Source organism: Tachypleus tridentatus, chromosome 10 (assembly GCF_004210375.1).
Source record: "Tachypleus tridentatus isolate NWPU-2018 chromosome 10, ASM421037v1, whole genome shotgun sequence".
Lineage (NCBI taxonomy): Eukaryota > Metazoa > Arthropoda > Merostomata > Xiphosura > Limulidae > Tachypleus > Tachypleus tridentatus.
Genome location: NC_134834.1, coordinates 166834470 through 166857294, shown reverse-complemented (window position 1 = coordinate 166857294; position 22825 = coordinate 166834470). Strand labels below are relative to the sequence as shown.

General features: G+C 33.9%; 1 protein-coding gene across 7 annotated transcripts; it reads right to left on the bottom strand.

Moving 5' to 3' along the window:
• Positions 1–3947: 3947 nt before the first annotated feature.
• LOC143230862 (sterol carrier protein 2-like) lies at positions 3948–13367 on the bottom strand. 7 transcript variants are annotated; one of them, XM_076465136.1, is made up of 3 exons: positions 12880–13203; positions 12325–12412; positions 3948–7896 (listed from the first exon to the last, which is right to left on the bottom strand). In XM_076465136.1, exon 3 carries the CDS (start codon positions 7881–7883, stop codon positions 6237–6239), a length of 1647 nt encoding a protein of 548 aa, XP_076321251.1. In that variant the 5' UTR covers positions 7884–7896; positions 12325–12412; positions 12880–13203; the 3' UTR covers positions 3948–6236. The 7 variants fall into 7 exon arrangements, with proteins under 7 accessions (XP_076321251.1, XP_076321255.1, XP_076321252.1 ...); XM_076465140.1 differs by having other exon boundaries at positions 12186–12412; positions 13093–13203; XM_076465137.1 differs by having other exon boundaries at positions 12260–12412; positions 13093–13203.
• Between the last annotated feature and the right edge of the window lie 9458 nt (positions 13368–22825).

The window sequence follows — 22825 nt, the reverse complement described above, 5'->3', positions numbered from 1 at the left end:
ATTATTGTTATTATACCTATTCAAAGTTTAACCCCGTTTTAAAGTAAAGAACCAATCAGCGAGAAGTTTGCATTGGGGATGGGAGACGCAGATTCTAAACAATATTTGTGGTGGGTTGAGAAATCCCTTATGTAAATGAAAACAAAACACAACAACTCTAGGTTAAAGTAGGTTATACATGGCAGAAGATATAGGATTTCTTCATAGGATGAAGTTCAAAACAGCTATGTATGAGCTAAAAAATCATTTCTGTACAACCTTTGGTCTCTTAACTGTGAGGCATCATCACGTGCAATGTCTAAAATACCAGTACAACCAACGTTTAATGTGTTGAGTCACTGTTATAACTTAAGGAAGTAATGCTGTATTTCCGCTTTCTTTGTACTTATGGTTTTATTAAATTAATAGCTTGTGTGCTTTATGCAAAATAACTACCGTGTTTCTCCGAAAATAAGACAGGGCTTATATTAATTTTCACTCCAAAATATGACACTAGGGCTTATTTTCGGGGGATGTCTTATTTTGATATATTAAAAAAATGAAGTTACAAAGTAAAACTATTAAACTAACCATTTAAAATAAACTATTATTAAACTATTAAACTAACTGATTAATACTTAAACAAACTAATTAATAAATTATTATTTTTTATTTCTTTCCTCTTCCTGCCACTCTTAACTAGGGCTTATTTTAAGGGTAGGACTTATATTAAAACTATCCCCAAAAATCACACTAGGTCTTATTTTATGGGTAGGTCTTATTATCGGAGAAACACGGTATGTTATTTTTGTGCGTATCCCACGTGAGTTTAGTACGAGTATGATAAACAACAGTTGATACAAGTACTCTGATAGTTTTAAACATTCAAATTGTTTTCATACTTAACACATATCGAAGAGATTGTCTGTTTGTTTAAATATATTGCAAAATGTTCACAATGTAAGAAAATGGTCAACCCATATTACTTTATACAGTCGCACAAAAAAACAGCAATATTGGTAAATAATACCATAATACTACATGAAAGGGCGTTGAGTGAGAGTAAAGATGACGAATAGCATAATACTGTGAAGTTTGGTTTGAATTTCGCGCAAAGCTACACTAAAACTATCTGCGCTAGCCGTCCCTAATTTAGCTAGAGGGAAGGCAGTTAGTCATCACTACCCACTGCCAACTCTTTTACCAACAAATAGTGGGACTGACCGTCACATTATAACGCCCCACGGCTGAAAGGGCGAGCATGTTTAGTGTGACAGAGATTCGAACCTCCGACTCTCAAATTACGAGTCGAGCGCCTTAACCACCTGGCCTGTGTACCGACGCCCGAAAGCTTTTGAAACGCGTTGCACACATTAATAAAACGACAGTTATTCATCATGGTTTTATTTCTTATCAAGAACGTCAACGTTAAAGGATTCACAAATCAAAACACTTCTCTCTCTTTAAATACGAGTTTTTACCATATGAAATTGCATAAAATAAATATTTAAACACGTTAAAATAGTTTCAAAATGCTTATGTTGGAGAACCGATATACATTTTTCATTACTTCTTGAATATTTATAACTCATATGTTTGTCATTAGATTTGTGGACCTGGCATGGCCAGGTGGTTAAGGCACTTGACCCATAATCCAAGAGTCGCGAGTTCGAATCCCTACCACACCAAACATGCTCGCTCCTTCAACTGTGGGAGCGTCGTGATGTGACGGTCAATTCGCTATTCATCGGTAAAAGAGTAGCCCAAGAGTTGGCGGTGAGTGGTGATGTCTTCCCCCTAATCTAACACTGCTAAATTAGGGACGACTAGCGCAGATGGCCCTCGTGTAACTTTGGGCGAAATTAAAAAAAACAAAATCATTGATTATTATTGTACATCTTGTAAGTTTCCTAGTGTTGATTAACGAATACGAAGTCTAACAAAGCTGAACTTAGCTTTGGGAGTTGTTTAATGACGAATAAAAAACGAGGGCTTCTTTGTTTTGTTTTTTTTAACGATAACGCTTCGGTGATTTCCAGAACCATACATTAAAATGCATGTGAACAGAACTTTTCCTTGAACATAGTGTTCAAGTCACCTTGATATACGATCTATAAATGAAAAGCTGTTTATGTCAAGGCAAACAAGTTTGGTGAATCATGATTTCACTTGATAATTTTTACTATTTGAATATCAAAGATTTGCTTCGGGTATTTTATACACACATATAATATGATAATTGATAGTATTTAATATATACTATATTATAAACATAGCAAGTTACAGCACATTTCAGATCTTTGTTTCAGAATTTTATCGCACAGCTACACAGAAGGCCACCTGTGTACAGCTATCGGTAACTAAAACGCTTCTTAATCATCAGATACAAATGTTACTTGTACGGTTACACCAGGTTAACTCGATATCATGGGGTACGTCAATTACAATGACTGAAATCCTAATATACGAAATGTTAGTGTGTTTTAGCGCACACAGATACACAACTTTGAACTCGTGATGACGATTTCGAACTATTTACTGCAGCGTATCAAGCCCCATATTTTAGCATTATAAGTTCGTAAACGTTCCGATGACCCGCTGAATGACCATAATTTAAGAAACACAAAGCTTGTGGATGGGTACAATGGCTTTTAACTATTTGAATTTAATAGCAATGGTTGGACGGTTATTCTTGGATTTAAAAACCAACAACAACAAAAAACAAAACAAATAATATAAATAACATTCCCAAGTGTTTGGAAAAAAAAAACATGAAAAAGTGAGGGCTGGATTTTTGCAGCAACGGAATGTAAATAATTTGGGCACACCAACCACAACGACACATTTAAGAACAGGAGTGTGAAGGATCATGTGGTTACAAATATTTTAAAGTCAATTTCAATTTAGTGAATAGCAATATAATTCCGTTATTCAAATAACTAAAATTAAAAAACGGGGTTAAAATAATTATTAATTTTTCTTCACTCTCTTGTCCTACAGCATGGATAGATCACGCAATAACAACTATAAATTAATATAAAACATTACTGGCCTCATTTAAAAACGTTATAGTCTAATTTAACAGATCTGTATGACTTTTTCTCAGAACTCGCAATAACATAATTATTTGAATTACACTAAAAATTTAATATCTGAAAATTCACCGATGTTAACCGATTAACACTCCCTACCAATGAACATCTTCACATACATGATTAACGAGTTCTCTTAGTAGTTAACCCTAAAATTAAAGTTTGAATTTTTTATTTTCATTAACCGCTACAATAAGCTCGAGATACTCCACAATTAAATGAAACAGTATTTACTACTCAAATAATTTATTTTATTAATTATACCATTATGAAACATATTAGTCCAAACAATCTTGATTATTCTATATGTGAAAACGGCTGGTATGCGTAGAGCTCTCTCTACTCGTACCAGCCGTTTTCACATATAAATTTTTTCTCTGCAAGTGGGTTTTCTCGTCATCATGAGATTGTAAGACTTTCATTTATTGTACTGTTAATGTGCATGGCTTATACTGGTCTGTACACCAAAATGTTCGCGAGTATGTTAATCACAATGCTTTATAGGTTATGTGGTACCATTAAAATGAGAAACGTTTCCTTAAATATAACTCTGACAGCTAAAAATGTTAAACCTGGTTCTAGTCGTTTAACAACCTCCTGGTAATTACCTAAGCTATAAATTTAATCACTTTTGTGCTTATCCGAAACTTCAAAGGGTACTACTTTCTCTGTCATTTAACAACTGTATATAAACAATGAGTTGTGGAAACCTAAATTTTTTTTATGAACTTTGTATTATGGAGCAGTTTTTACAAAAATACCGACACAAAACGGAATGTTGAGTGACAAAAAAGCAATTAGAGAAACTTAAATGTCTTCTTATCAACTTGTGCTTTTAAGTGACAAAATGTTTTTCAAAAAAAAACACCACCAAGGTTGAGTGGAATATAAATTATTTTATTCCTTGTCTTGGATACCTCCATTAAAATTAATTATAAACAAAATATTAACCACACCAGTTAAACAGTAACTTTATGTAAATATAACTTATCACTGGGTATATAATATGTCATTCAAAATTATTATTCACGAGTAAAGAATAAGGAATAGAAACTTGATAAAGAATTATTTTGTCTTACAAGTTGATAAAATTTTCTTAATATCCCTTAAGTGCTTAATTATTATACCATGTTTTTAATTTTTACAAAACCACTCAGACTTTGAACTTAACCTTTATTAATCTAACCTTCTGTTTACGTTTTTAATCAATTTATCTTTTTTTTTAAATTAGAAACAAAAAAAAGGAAATTTATATACATTTCAAGCATGAGTATCTGTTATCTTTGGTGCAAAAATTGCAAAGTTAAAAGTACACAGAAATCTTAAAAACAATGAAGCATTTGACATTGGTATCATACAAATTGCATGCCTAGTCTCTGGAAAGAAAGGAAAAAGTCATATTTTCAACCAGTTTATACTATTGGTTAACTCTACATTACAGCTGGAGATATACTGTCTAGCATTCTTAATTTCTTATGTGCTGTATGGTAGTTAGTATTCCAACAATGAAGTATGTTAGCTTTATTTGCAAATACTTTCATAAAAAGTCACATTGATAAAAACAAAAAAAACATTACTATTTTGACTAAACAAAACCTTTTGCTAAATGATGAGGTAATTACATATCTGTGTTAAATAATTACATTAACACTTAAAAATATGTAAAATTAGATTTCAAATGATTATACATAAACAAAAAAGAAATGGATGTCATTTGACTGCAGTTCTTTACAAGCACCCAGACAGAATTGTTTCAGTTTCCTTTTTCTTCATTTAGTGAGTCTGACAAGCAATCTATAACTCAACCAGAGAAAATTACAATCTGCAAAGCATCTTACAGCAATTGAGAGTGATACTTGTTATACAGCAAAGTTAAGCAGTTTTAGGTGACAACAATTTTATAACAAGCAACCATCACCTTAGTGATTTTCTTGGTTTTTCTTCTCATTAGCTAGCTCCATCTTTTCTTCTACTACATCATATCTGTGACTGACCTTTCCAGCAATCAACTCTTTCACAGTATCACTTATGCACTATTTTTCTTCCTTTTCATTAGGCTAACCTCATATCATATTGACATTTATTTAATTTCAACTTCTACTGGTACATCCTAATCAGCATTAACCAACAGTCAGGTGCTTTAACCATAAACTCCTTCTCACTTCTCATTCATGCAGCCGCTTTCTATCCTAAAAAAACTAGGGAACATGTACAAGATGTTTCTCTTAATTATACCATTTAATTTTGTGTGTTTTACAGCTGTTGACATATTTAATCTCCTATACATTACTTTGAGCCTGTTTCAAAGATAGAGGAAGTATACTATTTTACTTTTTTTTCCTCACTTGTGTACTCTGTTCATGATTTAACTATCAGAAAGGAAGCCTTCATTATATTAGATAACCTGGTTTAAGTGAATTGAAGCCTTCTTTGAACTCTATTTCCAGATTATATTTTTGTTTCCTAGTATTCTGTTTGATTACATCCATACCTGCTGTAATGGCAATTCCAAGAATTTTGTGACTTTGCACTTGCAGTTCAACTTTGAGACTGATTCCTCTGGCATTTATATAGAATCTAGAATGACTGGTATAAGTTTTTTGTGCATGTGAAAAGCAGTGTGTTATCAGTGAAACAGCATTATAAGGCCTGATGAGAAAAAGCCAATCTGCAGTAGAAAAATACTTCCATTAATCCATCCTACCCAAGTAACTGTATCTTTGTAAGTAGTTTTCTCTTTCAGGATTACCCTACACCACTTATAAAATAAGCTGTATCCTTACAAATGTATAAAAAATACTATGAAGTCCCAGATGGCTAACAACTATTTAGCAAGTATGCTCTGGTAAATCATAGATCTAATGTAAATAAAATGTTTATTATAATGTACTACAATACTCATTATTGCAATAATTTGTTGGTTAACAGGCTTTTAATTCACAAAATCTGACATGAATGAAGCAAGCTGTATTAAAAGAAATCTAGCTAATCCTGAGGGTGTGTGTGTAAATATACGTGTCAAAACATCACACCTTGTTTTTCACCAATACAGAAAATATTATTATTGTTATTTTAGGTTACTTTTAGATATTGCAATTACAGTATTTACTCATAAAAAATTTACACCACACAGTATAAGCATCTAGATTAATTTTGGTTTTTAAATTACAACTTTGCAGTGGCCACTGATTTCTGATGTGAAAAAATTTTCATTAATAGACCCACATTTCCTTTTATTTTTAGCTTTCTAGCAGAGAATGCTTCTCGAGGATTTAATTTTCCCAAAGCAATATCTGCAAGATCTGAATCATTAATAGTCACAGTGCAATCAGCAGGTAAATTATCCCCAAAACTGACTGAAGTTTTTCCATCTCCCACAGTGACATACCATGAACCCTCACTTCCTCCTGGTCCTTCTAACACATGGAAACAGCATGTTCCTTTGTTCTGGCTGCTGATTTTGTCATTTTGTTGATTTAAGAATTCCTTTAGTTTGCCGAAAAAAACTGTAGATTTGAATTGGTCTCTCTCCTCTTTGGAAGTGTAAGATTTATCTTGACTTAATGCAGTTTGCTGTGGAAAGCCCAAGGTGTACAAAGCCACAACAACAGCTCCACCTAACCCTATATTATGCTGTAAAGCAATTCGTGCTCCTGGTACCTGACGTTTTCCCCCTAAATTTCGTAGCTGCCAGCATAACTCTGCACACTGAGCTATACCTGTTGCACCCAGTGGATGACCCTTTGAAATTAGCCCTCCACTTGGATTGATCACATACTTTCCTCCATATGTATTATTTCCAGAGTCAATTAGCTCACCTCCTTTTCCAATTTCACATAATCCAAGAGCTTCATATGTGATTAGTTCATTTGTTGAAAAGCAATCATGAAGTTCAATTACGTCAACCTGTGCTGGCGTTAATCCAGTTTTCTGGTAGAGTTTATTTGCAGCTTTCCTTGTCATGTCAAAGCCTACCAGTTTGATACAGCTCTTCTCTTCAAAGGTGCTTGGAATATCAGTAGCCATTTCCATTCCTAATATTTCTACTGCTTGTTCCTCTAAACTGTGTTGATGGACAAAGTCTTCACTTACAAGAACAGCTGCTGCTGCTCCATTAGAAGTTGGGCAACACTGTAGTTTTGTGAGAGGACCAAAGACTACTGGTGAATTCATTATTTCTTCCAATGTATATTCCTTCTGAAACTGTGAATAAGGATTATTTGTTGAATGTTTGTGGTTCTTCCATGCAATTTTGGCAAAGTGTTGTTGTGATGTACCATATTTCTCAGAATGTTCCAAGCCAGCTCCTCCAAACATCTGTGCTGTTATAGGTGCTGGTTCAATTACCTGAATAGATGATAAAAGTTTAATGTGCTTATCCATTGGATTCACTCTATCTCGAAACTTTGAAGTGAGAGACCCTTTTTCCATCTTCTCAAAGCCCAGTGCTAGTACACAATCAGAAATTCCCCCTTCCAATAACTGTTTTGCCATCAAAAGAGCTGATGATCCTGTAGAACAGTTGTTATTTATATTATATACAGGTATACCTGTCATACCTACCTCATAGAGAGCACGTTGCCCACAGGTAGAGTCACCATACACATATCCTACACAAGCTTGTTGTATGTCATCATACTTTATATGAGCATCATCCAAAGCTTTTCCAACAGCTTCTTTCACCATGTCAGGATAATCTTTCTTAAGTGCTGTAGGCTTTTCAAACTTTGTCATACCTACACCAACAACAAACACACGTCGAGATGCTAATGATTGCAATGGCCCATGTTTCTTTGGAATTTCTTGATTCATAATGGTTTCTTTTCTAGAAGGGAAAATACTAATAAAATTTATACATTAATGGTAAAGCATTTATTTATACAGATTTATAAATATGTACTAAGCAGAAATAACATACATGATTATAAATACAGTATCAAAATTATGATGTAGATAAATGTGATGTCAACAGCAATGTCTGCAAAAAGCATGTACATGTATCAATGCATGAAAAAACTTTATATTGAACTGTGAAACTTGTGCCAAAAGTCAATGACTTGTCTTTTTGCTTAGGGAAAAAGGGTGAAAACCTTTTTAAACTACAGTTCATAATTTAAATTTAAAACATATAAAGTGGAAAAAAGGTTGGAAAATGACAAGAACCAAATTTTAAAAAAATTACAATCATGATTATATGAAAAGAACCTTGGTTGGGTGGATGGTAAAAGATCAAACCAACCTTGGTAACAAATAGAATTGTTTCATTTCTGTTTGGAAGTAAAACAATTCCTTGCAAAACATTAAAAAAAGTTTTAAAAATATACAATAATTAAAAAGTAAACAAGGTAAAATGGTATGTGCAAAAAGATAGGATTTCTGTTTTCATTTTTGTGGTGGTATTGAAATCTCTAAAAAAGGTAAAACTTAAATAGAATTAAAAAGGTCAATGGCCTGTAAAAAGCTAAAAATACAGTCAAGTCAGGCAGCATCACCATTAACAACGACACTGTCCAAAATCATTGGTAAAAATGTCTAAAATTGTGCCACAGCTCCCTGCTGTAATGATGGCATAACAGTAAAATATGGGCTATTGTAACATAAGTGTCACAAAGGCTACACAGATAAAAGAAAATGATTGGTTAAAAGGCTGCAACCAATGTGGAGGCTTGCCAAGCCAACTTCCTCTTTATGATCCTTGCAGAAATTAGACAGCCAAAGAGCAACAACAGGTTTCATCTGGAAAAGCTTGTTGGAATATTCTTCACCTCAAGTAAAATGCCAACTAGGACAAAGCCAAGCCTTGATTACAGAACCATAGTTCATACATGGAACAGATCCAGCTATAATTCCACCAGAACAGACAAACTTAGCTGCAATGCTAGCTAGTTTGTTCCTCTGAATGCCAACATAACCCAGTATCCAGATAAATTGGATACAAATACATGTCCAAGAAAATTGGACCAGACAGTTCAAATGTCAAGGAGAAAAGGGTAAGAAGTTATGTGACCTGATTCCAGGGCCTGTCAAATGCTAAAATAGTCTGTATAAATAGTAAAGTCAAAGTACTGGTTAACTGTTATGTGATCCATGGCTAGAGAGATGGCACATAACTTGGCAGTGAACACAGAAACTGTAAATGAACATCTGTGTGCAACCAACAAGCCATGGCAGAGCCCAAAGATACACCTGATTTCAAACCATTCATATAAATAGCTAAGGAGTAATAGTTCAAGAGATGTTCAGTATAGAAAAGGAAGTACTTCTTAAAGATAACTCAGAAAAGTTTATAGCTGGGCATAGTAACATACCATGGAGGAAAGAGCTGAACATTATCCAATGCAAGACCCAAGTCAGTCATGTGTGCCAAAAGATGGAATAATGGGCTGTCTTTTACTAAACAGAACAGCCCACAAAGGACAGAAAACACAATCCCATGGGGGATGCTATGGTAAGGAACATAGTTTAACAGCATAGAGCTGCAAACATTGAAAACATATAGGTGGTTCATTGTGTGCAAACTATGGACTGGCAAAGTGCAGAATGCCCCCATGCAGAACCATAGCTCCTGATGGTGAATGGGACCACCATTTTAAGTGCCAAAGGCTTAGCTGAACCAAAGACTAAAGACCTGTAATAAAGTTTTGATCTTATGAGGGCATGATAGATCTTTAGCATATAACATCTTTTGGCTCTCCAAAAGGTGGAAGAGAGAATGTGGAGGATGTTCAGTGCCCTGTTATGCTTGAAAAGCTGCTGCTTAATGTGTGAGATAAAAGTCAGCTTGAGATCACAATCAAGTCCCAAGAACTTTGTTTCTGGCACCACAGGAAGAACATCATCGATGATTGAAGCTCAGGATCAGGATGCAATCCCTGCTGGTGGCAGAAATACATGCAAACAATTTTTAAAAAAGAAAGAAAATACCATATATAACTGTCCAATGCATGAGATGATTGAGGGCAGTCTGAAGCTGCCTCTCAATAAACCTCATGTTCAACAACTGACATGAAATGTGGAAGTCATCAACTTGTAGACTGTTTGCAACTGTTGGAGGACATTGATGATTGATAGTGTGTCTTAATACTGAGAAGTATGACACTCAAGACACAGTGCTATGAGACCCCAAGTTCCTGTGGTAGCGAATGAGAAAGTGTAGAACCCACATGGAGATGGAATCACCTGCTGAGTAAAAAAATTCTGAATAAAAGCAGGTAAATGACCATGTAAAATTCCATACCTCCATATAATGTTGTGAGCTTTCTTAAGATCGAAGAAGATGGAAACTAGATGTTCTCTATTGAAAATGGCTTCCCTGATCAATGTTTCAAGTCAAATCAGATGGTCAGAACCCACAATGGGTGAGCAGGAAGAGGTTATTTGATTCTAAGAACCAAATGAGATGAGCAATGACTATCCTCTCCAATACTTTACACAAACAGCTTGTCAAAGCAAAAGATCAATAATTTGGTGGAATCTTGGAATTTTTTCCAGGCGTAGAAAAGAGTAGTATAAAACCTGGCACCAAGCATCAGGAAAGCTGTACTCCTTCCAAAATCAGGATGAAAACAACCAGAAGGATGGTGCAGCATCTCATAATGGATACTGTCGGGTCCAACTGATGTGCTGCCAGACTGATGAAGAGAGAACTGCAGTTCCACCATGGTAAATGAGCAATTGTAGTTAGAGATACCCACTTCCCAAAAGAAAAGTGGTGATCTCTCAGACAGAATCTTGATGCCTAAAAAGGCAGGGAAGGAGGTGGAAGGGCTGTAAAGATAATAAAAACTCTATAAGAATGTTAGCAATGTTGAAGGCATTGTCAACTTCCCAGCCATAAGAGAAAAAGATTGAAAGGTGTTGGTAGATGTGCAACACACTAACCTTCTAAATCTTATCCCACACAACTTTAGCTGATATAACAAGAGATGCAATGTGGTTAGAAACACAATGAGAGAGAGTGATACTATTGGAAAGTCTACCAGTCTCATGTTTTAGCTTTCCATGCCTCCTGGCAAGCCAGATTCCACCATGAACAAGAATACTGTGAAAAATGTGTCAAGGTCATAGGAATAGAATTCACACTTGCCTGGACTATACATTCATATATATATATATATATACACACATGAATAGTAGAATATCTTATGTATTGTCTACAAACCATATTTTCAACATTTAAAAAGATTTTCCAAATATTTTTAAATTACTGATTTTAAATGATTCTTTTTTCTATTCTTCAGCTTTAAGTGAAACTTAGTATTTTACTACTTTTGTTTTATTCTAAAATAATTTGTTTCTTAAAGACAGTGTGCTTGTTAAACTTCTTTAAATTATATCACATTTATTAGCATAACAATTCTCTATATGTTAGCTATCAAGAAAAACTTTATAAAACCATTTTCATTCAAATTTTGTAATGTAGTGTTTTCATTTCAGTCAATGTTTTGATCACCACAACAAATAAAACATAAAAACTATTAGGTTCCTCCCTAAACTTAAAATGTAGGGTTACACAAAATAAATTTTATTAGAAACTTACTCAATTTTAAATAATGATTCATGGAATAGTTTTGGTCGCTTTTAATAAAAAGCACTAATTTAGTGGAAAGAGTTCAGAGAAGGGCAATTAGGATTTGGTTCCAGAGATAGAAGGGTTATCTTGTAGAATATTTCAACTCTTTCACCTTTGGTATCCTTTATTATGCATGACAAAGATTTTGCATCTTACATTTAAAATTTCATTAAACTACCTTCTGTTTATGTCATGCAATTTATTGTAGCATAAAATCTTAGATAATCATTTATACTTTAATTGTATATAAGTTTTAAGTTCCTAATTCTATAAGGAAATGTTTTTAAAAATTCTGAATTTTCCTCTCATGTGACACATGACATATTTTCTCTAGGCATCTTGTCTTCTCTGTTTTTTCCAGTTAATTTCCAGACTCACCTACTTATATTTGCTATTCGCTGGGCCTCGAGGATTAGGGTATGAAATAAACAGATAATTCATTTTTAGAAAGGGATGAGGCAGTCTGGATTAGTTCACATTCTCACCTGTTTACAAAGGATTTTGGAATGGACTGTTACTGAGTTTCTTAAAACTATGATTACCAGACATTCCAGTTTTAGCCTTCTTTTTTTTTTCATCCTGATTAGAAACACAATAAATATCAACTTGTCTGTACCTCTGTTATGTATGGTTGTCATTATACATGGCTTCTTTACATTTTACTTATAGTTGTAGAATCACCTGACAAAGACAGTTCATGTGGTAATGTGTTTTCTTCCTAAACTGTCATTGGACAGTCACAGTAATTGAGATTTGATGACCCGTCTGACTGCAAAAAATAAATAACATGGAAGAACATTTTACTTTAACGAGTAGTCAAAAGTGTGTTTTTGTACCTTTAAACAGTTAAAATTTAAACGGCTTGAGTGCTGTTACACAAAACATTCTCAATTTTTCATCACGGAAATTTGGTAGCCCTACCCACAACAGAAATGAAGAGAAAGCCAATATGAAAAGGTAGAAGAGGACACAAGTACAGCAGGAATTTGAGTAGTATTCAATTTCTAAATACAGAATTATGAATTACGAATATGGAATAAGAAATATAAGTATCAATATCAAACTATAGCTTCTTATAAAAATTAAGTTCGGAATCTTACTCTTTGAAGTTTGAATATAATCTAACCTGTCAAAAACGAGGCTAACTCAAAATTTACAAGAAATCCTAAAAACCCATATGTAAAAACATTGTACTACACATTATTACTATTAAAATAACTTAATAATAATATCTACCTTTACGTTTTCCACTCGCAATATATCTATTTACAAGTTAAATTTCGTTGGAGTAGCGATAGTTCTAGTGCGAAGGTGATTTTGTAAAAACCTAAACTTTAAGCCTAATCTTTTAGTAATTGCACTTAACATATATGCTATTAAACGTTTTCATTATAGCGCTTACACAAAACTAATTTCAACAAAAATAAATAAACATTATAACAAATCTACCTTTAACAATGTTATCGAAACAGCACTAAATAAAAATTTTGAACGTATACGTGATATACATGTAGTTTATGGTTCATGTGACCAACGTGAAGGATATTAGTATCCTTCCGCATTAAGGTAAAAAATCAATGTATCAGTACATTTGTTGGCTGTAATTTTATTAATGTAAAGAACAAAGATTAAAATTAAACTTTAAGTAAAATATAACTGGGCTGTAGCCCAGGGCTCCCCAGTATCCTAATATGGCGCTGACTGAATATACAAAACAGCATTGTGACTTACTGTATATATATATATTAATTCATGATTTATATTACAGGAAAGACAGTTGCAAACTCTCTTTGTTATCTAAAGGTGTCTTAAGAAGATCGAAACTTTGTTCTGTACTTTATTTTAATTAAAGTTTTAATACCCATAGTAGCCGTCTTGAGAATTCAACACAGACTTGATTATTTTGATTTTCAAAACACTTCTGACACTGTATTACACCAAATATTATTCAATAAAATCATATATGTGTGAGTAGGGTAGAATCTGTAATTTCGATACCTTTACTTGTTACAAAATGGCGTTCTCTAAACCTGGGCCTTTCTTTTATAATAAAATGCTTTGAGGTCAGTGCTTAGACCTTTTTTTGTCATATTTACATTAACAATAGTGATATAGGCATAATTAATCAACTAGTAAAATTAAATGATGACACTAATTCTAGGAATTTTCTAGCCATTCATCAAAACAGGATCCGTTTGTGTAAACAAACGATTGGTTACAAGAACAATAGGCCCGGCTTGGTCAGGTAGCTGGGACGTTCGACTCGCAATCTGAGGGTTGCGTGCTCGAATCCGCGTCGCATCAAACATACTCTCCATTCCAGTTATGAGGGCACTATAACGTTACTGTCAATCTCATTATTCGTTGGTAAAAGAGTAGCCTAATAGTTGGTAACGGGTGGTGATGACTAGCTTAAAATCTTTTGCTGCTAAATTAGGGACGGCTAGCGCAGATAACTAACGTATAGCTTTGTGCGAAATTTCAAACAAACAAACAAACAAACAGCGTATGCTTTGGGCCATTTGGTGAAGTAGTCCACCACAACCTGATGTATTTATTCCCACTGTTACTCTATGTCAGAGGAAAAAGCACATTACCAAGAACTTTCTCAAGTGATGCTCCAAAAACATACTACTGTAGTTGCTCATACTGTTTCTGCTCATGCAATAGTTCTTGATTCACACCAATTATTTTCAGAATTCAGACACTCAACCAATATAAGCATTCTTTAACTTTCCCTCCCATTTTAAAAACTATATGTTCAGCTGTTGGAAGACTGTAGAAATTACTGAATAATTATAAGTCTAGTACTAGGGTAGTTCTTTTGTTTGTTTGTTTTTGTTTTTTTAATTTCGCACATAGCTACTCGAGGGCTATCCCTAATTTAGTAGTGTAAGACTAGAGGGAAGGCAGCTAGTCATCACCACCCACCGCCAACTTTTGGGCTACTCTTTCAACAACGAATAGTGGGATTGAGCGTAACATTATAACGTCCCCACGACTGAAAGGGCGAGCAAGTTTGGCGCGACGGGGATGCGAACCCGCGACCCTCAGATTACGCTTGGCCATTCCGGGCCTAGGGTAGTTCTAACTGCATCATAGTTTTTGTCAACTAGTATTTTTCAATTAATAACATATCAAGTCTCCTTGTAAACATGATGAATCCAACTGTCACCAGTAAATATCTGTGTTTGAGCTGTATGGAGTGATTGTTTGAGAATCATTCTACACAACTGGCTAACTCACAGACTCGTTAATGAATCGATAACAGTAATAAAAAATTGCTTAATAACCAGCTGGGCAACTGGTCATTTTACATAATTGTTGGCGCAATGAATAATTGGTTTCAGTCTTGTTTTTTTCTGAGTGTTTTTATTTGAGCACTGAGCTATATTAGTTCATCATCGCTCATGGATGTCGAATCTTGTACTCTTCTCTGTTGTACTTTAGATTGAGCGTCTTTACCTTCTTATCCTTCTCTATTCTCACAGTGTTTGCTTTCTATGTTAAAGCATAATTTTCAGGTTAATGCAATAGCATCTCCTTTGTTCCATCCGTGTGTGATATGCAGCATACTATGTGTTTACAACTCCTATGTGTTCATATAGTATTCTAAAGAAATATTTTGTTATTTCAGGTACTTGTGGTTTTCACATACAGTGTCAGTGAAGAAAGTTGGTGTAATCCTTTTGCTTTGTCCACATATTTTTAATCTTCATCTTAAGAAATAACCTTTACCTTCCCTTAGAAAATATTGCTGAAGGTCTACCCACATATGACAGTGACTTTTGTATTGGCAGGTCAGGTGACGTACTGAGAATACTGTCTTTTCATTTCCATGGAAATGACTATTAGTCACATGGTAGCATATATTCCCTGGAAAAACGAGCATTATTGTTTAGTGTATATAATGTTAGGTTTTCTCAGTTCAATTGAGATTTAACTAAGGGTTTGAGGCAAAGAGCACAATTTTAAAATAATTCAAGATTCAGATTTAGATTGACTTTAAACTTCAACTATTGAAAAACTTTAATGAACTATCTCTCCAATTATGGCATTGCACCATGTCTGCACTCGTGTCTTGATTATGCTTATCTTGCGTTCAGTATTTTTCATTTTTATTACATTCATTGCCAGGAGCATTGAACCTACTCCATAATACATTTTCTGCTAAAACCTGTTATTCTGTAAAGCTTACATTATCATTTTTAGGGAATATAAAAGCACCTGAGAATATCACATAGGATGACGCAAGATGTTGCAGTTGTACTTCTGAAATTTCTGAAGTCATCTTGTTATCTGGCATTTTAGGTTGCAAAAATTCACAAGTCGCTTAAATGTTAGACAATCTTTCTGTAGCACAAACGTTTTATTCGTGAATAAAATGATAAAAACGACTCCTAGCTTAAATTGAACAATACTTAGTAGTTATTTTCTTTCTATAGCATTAACTGCATTGCTTTAGTTGACTATCAGATGTTATTTTCTATATTAACTCTACTCACACTGCAAAATCATTGGCATCTGTATCTAATATTGGTGAATCTTTGACAGTTTGCAGGATATCATAGAAGTAGTGGCCAATACTCTGTTTAGTTTATTGAATTATTGTGCCCAATGAGCAGAACAAGAAACGTATTTTACATTTCAAATAATTTATGTAGAGAACGTAATTGCGACTGTAAGAGCGAAGTCAAAGAAATTTTAACTCACGTAAGTTATTTAACGTTGGTTTGTTATAAAAAAAAAGATTAAATCTTATTTGGGTCTGTGAACTTTCCATTTGAGTGCAACATACACAATACTACGTATGTTATCTAAACTGACGAGAGAAAATATTTTTGGAACAGCATAAAAGTACATAGACAAAGAGTGTATATGTGTATTTTCTTATAGCAAAGCCACATCGGGCTATCTGCTGAGCCCACCAAGGGGAATCAAAACCCTGATTTTAGCGTTGTAAATCCGGAGACATACCGCTTTACTAGTGGGGGAAGCATAGACAAAGAAATTAGTTCGACATTTTTATGTACTCTCCTTAATGGAAACGTTTGTCTGCAGTTTTTGGCAGTATGTCATTTTAAGCTACATTTGAAACAACTGTTGCCTTGTGGTTTAATCTATCCTTTTTTGTAACTAGATGTCCAATTAATTTTACCAGTTCTTTTAGATTACAATCAGAGAAGTTCATATTTCCACATTACTCGACCTGATGATCCCATAGCTTCTGAACTGCGTCTTTGATGGATTCAAATTATATCACTAAATGGGTAATCTTTACTAAAGATTTCAATCTACTTTGACTTAGCTCAACTTACACAACATTATAATCTTTATGGCTTCTATGAATCAATCATTGTCCGATGATTCTATGACTTCACATATATCATTCCTATAAAATAAATGGCAAGTTTTTCTACATCTTGTGAGGTATTATCTGTACCCCGCTAGTACAGCGGTAAGTCTTCGGATTTACACCGGTAAAATCAGGGGTTTGATTCCCCTCAGCAGATAGCCCAATGTGGCTTTACTATATGCAAACACACACACACATTGAGGAATCGTCTAAGGTCTCATTTTTTCTCTGTAGTCTGATTATGAATGTTGTTTAGATTTTTTTTCTATCTCATTATTCCATTCCAAATATCTTTGATTAACCAACCATTGTTGCTGCATAGTTGTGACGTTCAGCCGTGTGATTATTCAATGTCATTAAGGCTGGTCTTTCTATGTGGGCAAGAACAAAAATGTTTTTGTAGACTAATACACCCATTCACCTCAGTAATTATTTAAAATCAAACCTCATATGTTTGCCACTGTATTTTACTGTCATCATAGTATGTTGATTTCTCAACTGGGCATATAAATTCTGGAGCCGGATTAGACAGTAATATAGCTGGAGTAGTCGAGGAAGATCCTTAAGCCATAGATAATTGCAATAGATGTAAACCAAATAGGCTATATTCCATATTTTGTATTTGAAGGTGGTACAATATGGATTATTTGGGTGGATGCAAATAGAGGTGAGTTTGATTTGGTCTTTACGTTTGTCAGCTCATTTTTGAAATGTTTTATCATGGTATAAATGCTCTTTTGTACTTTATTTTTCTATTTTATTGATGTTTTTGTACTTCATCAATCTTATTAAAGTTTTCATGCATTTCATAGACGTATTTTTGTTTTTCACCAATTTTGCTATTTCAGATTTTATACACTCCATACATTAGTTTTGTACTGTTTCAATTTTTCTCTTATAATCCACTGCACCCATTCATTAACTTCTTAAATGGTGTCTTCAATTAAATTTAATTTTGTTCTTAATTTATTTAATATAACGTGTATTTCTTTAAATTTATTTCATTAATTCCTGTCTTTATGTTTTGATTTAAAATTTGTTTTGCATATTCCTGATTTTCTGTCTCTTTCTGTGTTTTTTTTAGTTTTTTACATTTCATTTTTGCACTGTTTCATCATTCTCACATTTTCGATATTAACTTCAGCACTTCATCATTTTGAAATTTTATTTTCATCAGAATATTACTACTTCCGACAACAATCTTGTGATGGCTCTATTGTTCGGCAAGTTTATTTGAATCAGTTGGTAAAGAAAATGCATAGCAAAAAGTAATTTATTTATTTGACTACATTCTAAAGGGTACAATCGTTGGTAGGCCTAACTCACATATAAAAATGTAGCAGTCACTTTCTAGTTTAAGTTCGACCTTTTACGTACAATACAGTGCCCGGCATGGTCAGGTGGTTAAGGCACTCGACTCGTAATCTGAGAGTTGCAATTTCGAATCCCCGTCACACCAAACATGTTCGCCCTTTCAGCCGCGGGGGCGTTATAACGTGATAATCAATCCCACAATTCGTTGGTAAAAGTGTAGCCCAAGCGTTGGCGGTGGGTGGTGATGACGTGGTGCCTTTCCTCTAGTCTTGCACTCCTAAATTATGGACGGCTAGCGCAGATAGCCCTCATGTAGCTTTGCACGAAATTCAACAATAAGCAAATTAACATACTATACAACTTGAAACTGACTGACTAACAGATTCATTAATGAATAGATAACAGTAAAAATAATTACTTAATAACCAGCTGAACAACTAATTTATTGATTAAATCATTATTATTTTTGTAGATGAAAATACATTTTCCCCAAAATTCAAGATGTTATGTCAGTTAGAGACCTTTACAAAACTTCTAGACATCAGACGTCTCGTCAAAAATTTCTCTATAACCAAAAAAAACATTGAAATTAAAAAAATAAGGACAATGCTTACAATAGTATTGTGTATTTATTGCAAAGCCACTGAAGGTATTTTCCATTGTTCTCACTTTCGAACTACTTACTAGACGGAAAGCAGCCAGTTAAAAACACTAAACCCAACATCTGTGCTACTGAATTGAAATCACTTTGTAATCTACCCACAGGTTAAAGTAGTGGAAGTAGTTTATAGTGCCATACGAATTTAAACCCAGTTCTACCATTTGTGAAGTGATCCTGATTCATCATGAAAGTCAAATCCGTATTGTCAAAACAGTTAGTATAGGTGTTAGTACTTCAATCGAAATAAAGTACAGAACAAAGTTTCGACCTTCTTAGGTCATCTTCAAGTTAACCACACCAATACCAACCGTCTTGAGAACACATTTTTACTTCAAATGGATTTCTCGTCATCACGAAAGTCAAATCTATGATACCAGTTTTCACAAGTAAATTATGCCAATTGCAAGGAATATATTGTAGCGTTACATAGATTAGAAACCAGCTTTTCAGCTCCTAAATTCATAGCTCTACCAAAGGGCCAACCTGCGCCTACCTAACTTAGAAAAACACCTGAAAACACTGAATTTGCATTTAAACAGGTTTCCATAAGCAGTTTTTTAAAAGTTTACATAAATACCTAAGTGGTTAATACGATAAAAAACTGATTTTTTGTGCTATATTCTAGTGAAGTTAGTAATCCACGAGGCGGTAGTGGGACACTTTAAAAGAATAAATGAAGTAATTGGTACACAGTAATTGACATCAACTACTTCACCAAGATTTATCCATTGATTAGCACTTTAGCACAATGTATAGAAGAGATTAATATGAACCAAGGAGCTAACTTTAACAGCTAACTGTACTCCGAGTTGTATTAATTTAGAATGTTTTTTTTTTTTTAATTTCATTTATTCAGGTGTGTGTGTGTGATTTTCACAAAATACATTATTGAAAAGTTTCCAAGTTCCTTTTGCTCTAGCTATCAATTGTTTGGCGTCATCCACCTAAAGTATCTTCTTGCTTTCTAATGGGGAATATTTCTCCAAAGTTGTGCATGTAGTGTATGAACGTAGACAGAAATCTTTCACACAAGAAAGGTTTCTGTAAATATATATATATATATATAAAAGTAGACAGCAACTTTTTGTACTAGTAGACCAGATAATTTCTAGATGCTATAGCGTCCATGATCTATAATTACTTGGCTAGTGCAAGTCATCCTGCAAAGCTGTGACATTATTATTTTAAATATGAAATGTGATGTTATTTCAAACATCGTCAGCTTATGAGCATGTAAAACATTTAGGGAATAAATATCTTTTAGCTCTCCAGTACAGGTGACTATGTGTGTTTGTGTTTTTCTTATAGCAAAGCCACATCGGGCTATCTGCTGAGCCCACCGAGGGGAATCGAACTCCTGATTTTAGCGTTTTAAATCCATAGACATACCGCTGTACTAGTGGAGGGCGTAGGTGACTATAGATCCGCATGCCGTTGTTTGTGTCAGTGAATAAAATATTATATTTTTGTGTTTACACACTCATTTCCAAACTCTTTCTCTCGTTATGTCAGTCATGTTCACAAAAAATAGAATTGTTTTGTAAAACCAGTTTTATTCGAGAATATCACACTTTGAAGGCAACAGGAAGAGCTGACGTAGGTTTAAGAGTGGGAAAAGATATGCTAAACGTCAGTTAAAATAATCTTTGTAACTGGTTTACAAAATTTGTAGCTGAAGGCTGGTACATTATGTAATCTTGAAAGGAAATTGGTGACAGTGAAAAATAAAGTATTGACTTAAGTTTTATCAAGAATTGGGGTACCCAGCTAGCCTCGGAGGACTCAAATGGTTCTTTAATTGTTATCCATATCAAATCTTATAAACTTCCCATATAAACATATAAAATAATACAAAGGTTTTGCAATATTAGAAAGTTCCCGCCCTTACTATACTTCCAAGTCATCTTTGCATTTCATTGTCTCTTTTGTTACAAAATGTAGTTAGGATGTCATGAGTCTTAAAGAAAATATAGAAGCTATCATGTTGTAAACATGGTATGCAGGCACACTATGTGTTTCCTACATTTTTCTAAATTTCTGTAGATGTAGTGTATGTAGTTTTTGCACAGAATGTTGGCCAAGGAATTAGATAATTTTTGTTCCACTAGTTACCTACTATTGTTAATCATTTATCTAGGATAGCAAGTGTAATTATTGTTCTGTAAAGTTCTGCCATGTAGAAGTGAACAGTCCTCTTTTTTACTTGCAGGCCTCATTATACCATGAGAATAAACTTCTTTATTCTTTGAAGAGAATGACCAAAAGCCACGTGGGTAGCACGTTTGTCCTGAGAGGTATAGCATTAATGTTTCAAATATATGATGCTAGGTTTTCTTAGATCTTTATGAGGTACTTTTAAGAAAGGTATACTTCTACTGAGATCTTTTTCCAGTAAAACACCTTGACACACTCTTGTCTCGACTACGTTTTTTTTGATTTGAATAAAGGTTGTCTCATTGCGTTTTACATTGTGTTCAGTCCCTTTCTTTGCTTTATATTCAGTCAAGATTGGATAATTCAAATTTACTTTGTGATATATTTCCTGCTGAAATCTCCTGTTATTCTGTAGGACTTGAATTAACCTTAGGGAAAAAAATCATTGCGCTTGATAATACTACAACTATTTAGCTATATGAAATCAATTGTGTACATTCTGGATAGCTGTAAATGCGTGACTTAGATAAACTATGACGATACAAACTCTTCTGTCACTCTATAATATTGAAGTGTTTCATACGTCTTTCATTTCATATACCAAGTTACTCCTCTTATAGTATCACAATGAAAATGTAGCGAAGAAAATGTTTCTACTTTTTGTACGAGAGGTTTTAGTTTTATAATTTTGATTAAAGGGTAAGTTGATGGGGGTCTTTTAGCAATCTTACAATTTGATCATTGTGTGACTTTTGACATCTGTACCACCACAACACACTTTGTTTGCATTCAGATTTATAACTTTCATCACATGGTTGAATACAGTCCATAATTTAATGTGTGGGACTACATATCAAAAGATTTCAGTTTTAAATGTGCTATAATTGTGACAGTCAACCTTGTTGTTTGGTTGCGAGTAGTTTTATAGGTGCCACGTCCTACTGACTGGTTGAACTCCATAATATCACCATTTATATGTTCAGAGATAGCTGTGCCTGGACCTTAGAAGTATCTGATCTTGTCAGTTTGGCCATGTATTGCATGATATGTGGTCCTGGTTGAAAATATCAGAACCAGTTTTTGTCTTTTTAATAATTGTTGTATAAACATACATATGTATACAAGTATTAGGAAAAGTTATCGCTAAATGTAATACTTTTTTGTGACAGTTTTACAACAGAGTAACAACTGGTAATTCTGGTTATATTCAAGGATATTACTTGATCTGTCTACTGATAACATATTAGACAAAGCCGTCTCGACTTTACAAGGAGAATAAAATTCCTACATTACTGGCTTTCTCTAATATGTTATCAGTAGACAGATCAAGTAATACGTCTACATCCTTCCATATCTCGTTTGGTTCCTTTTTTCAAGACCAGTGGCCATCCCTATTTAGCTTTTACAGTGCTATTTTCCTCCCAATACTTGTTTGTTTAATTGTTTTATGAGATGGCGGATGTGGGTTACTTGGTTATAGAATTAACGATGGGTTGTGCCTTCCTTCCCACTATTACTGCTAAATTAGGAGTGGCTAGCTCAAAAAGCACTCGTGTAGCCTGGCGCGAAATTCCAAACTAAAACTAAATAAATATTCTGCATTACAGACACAATTATTGGAAATTAATTGCTCTAATAAACTTAATTATAAGATTTAATATTAGCTCTCTTAAGATTAGAGATATATATTATGCAGT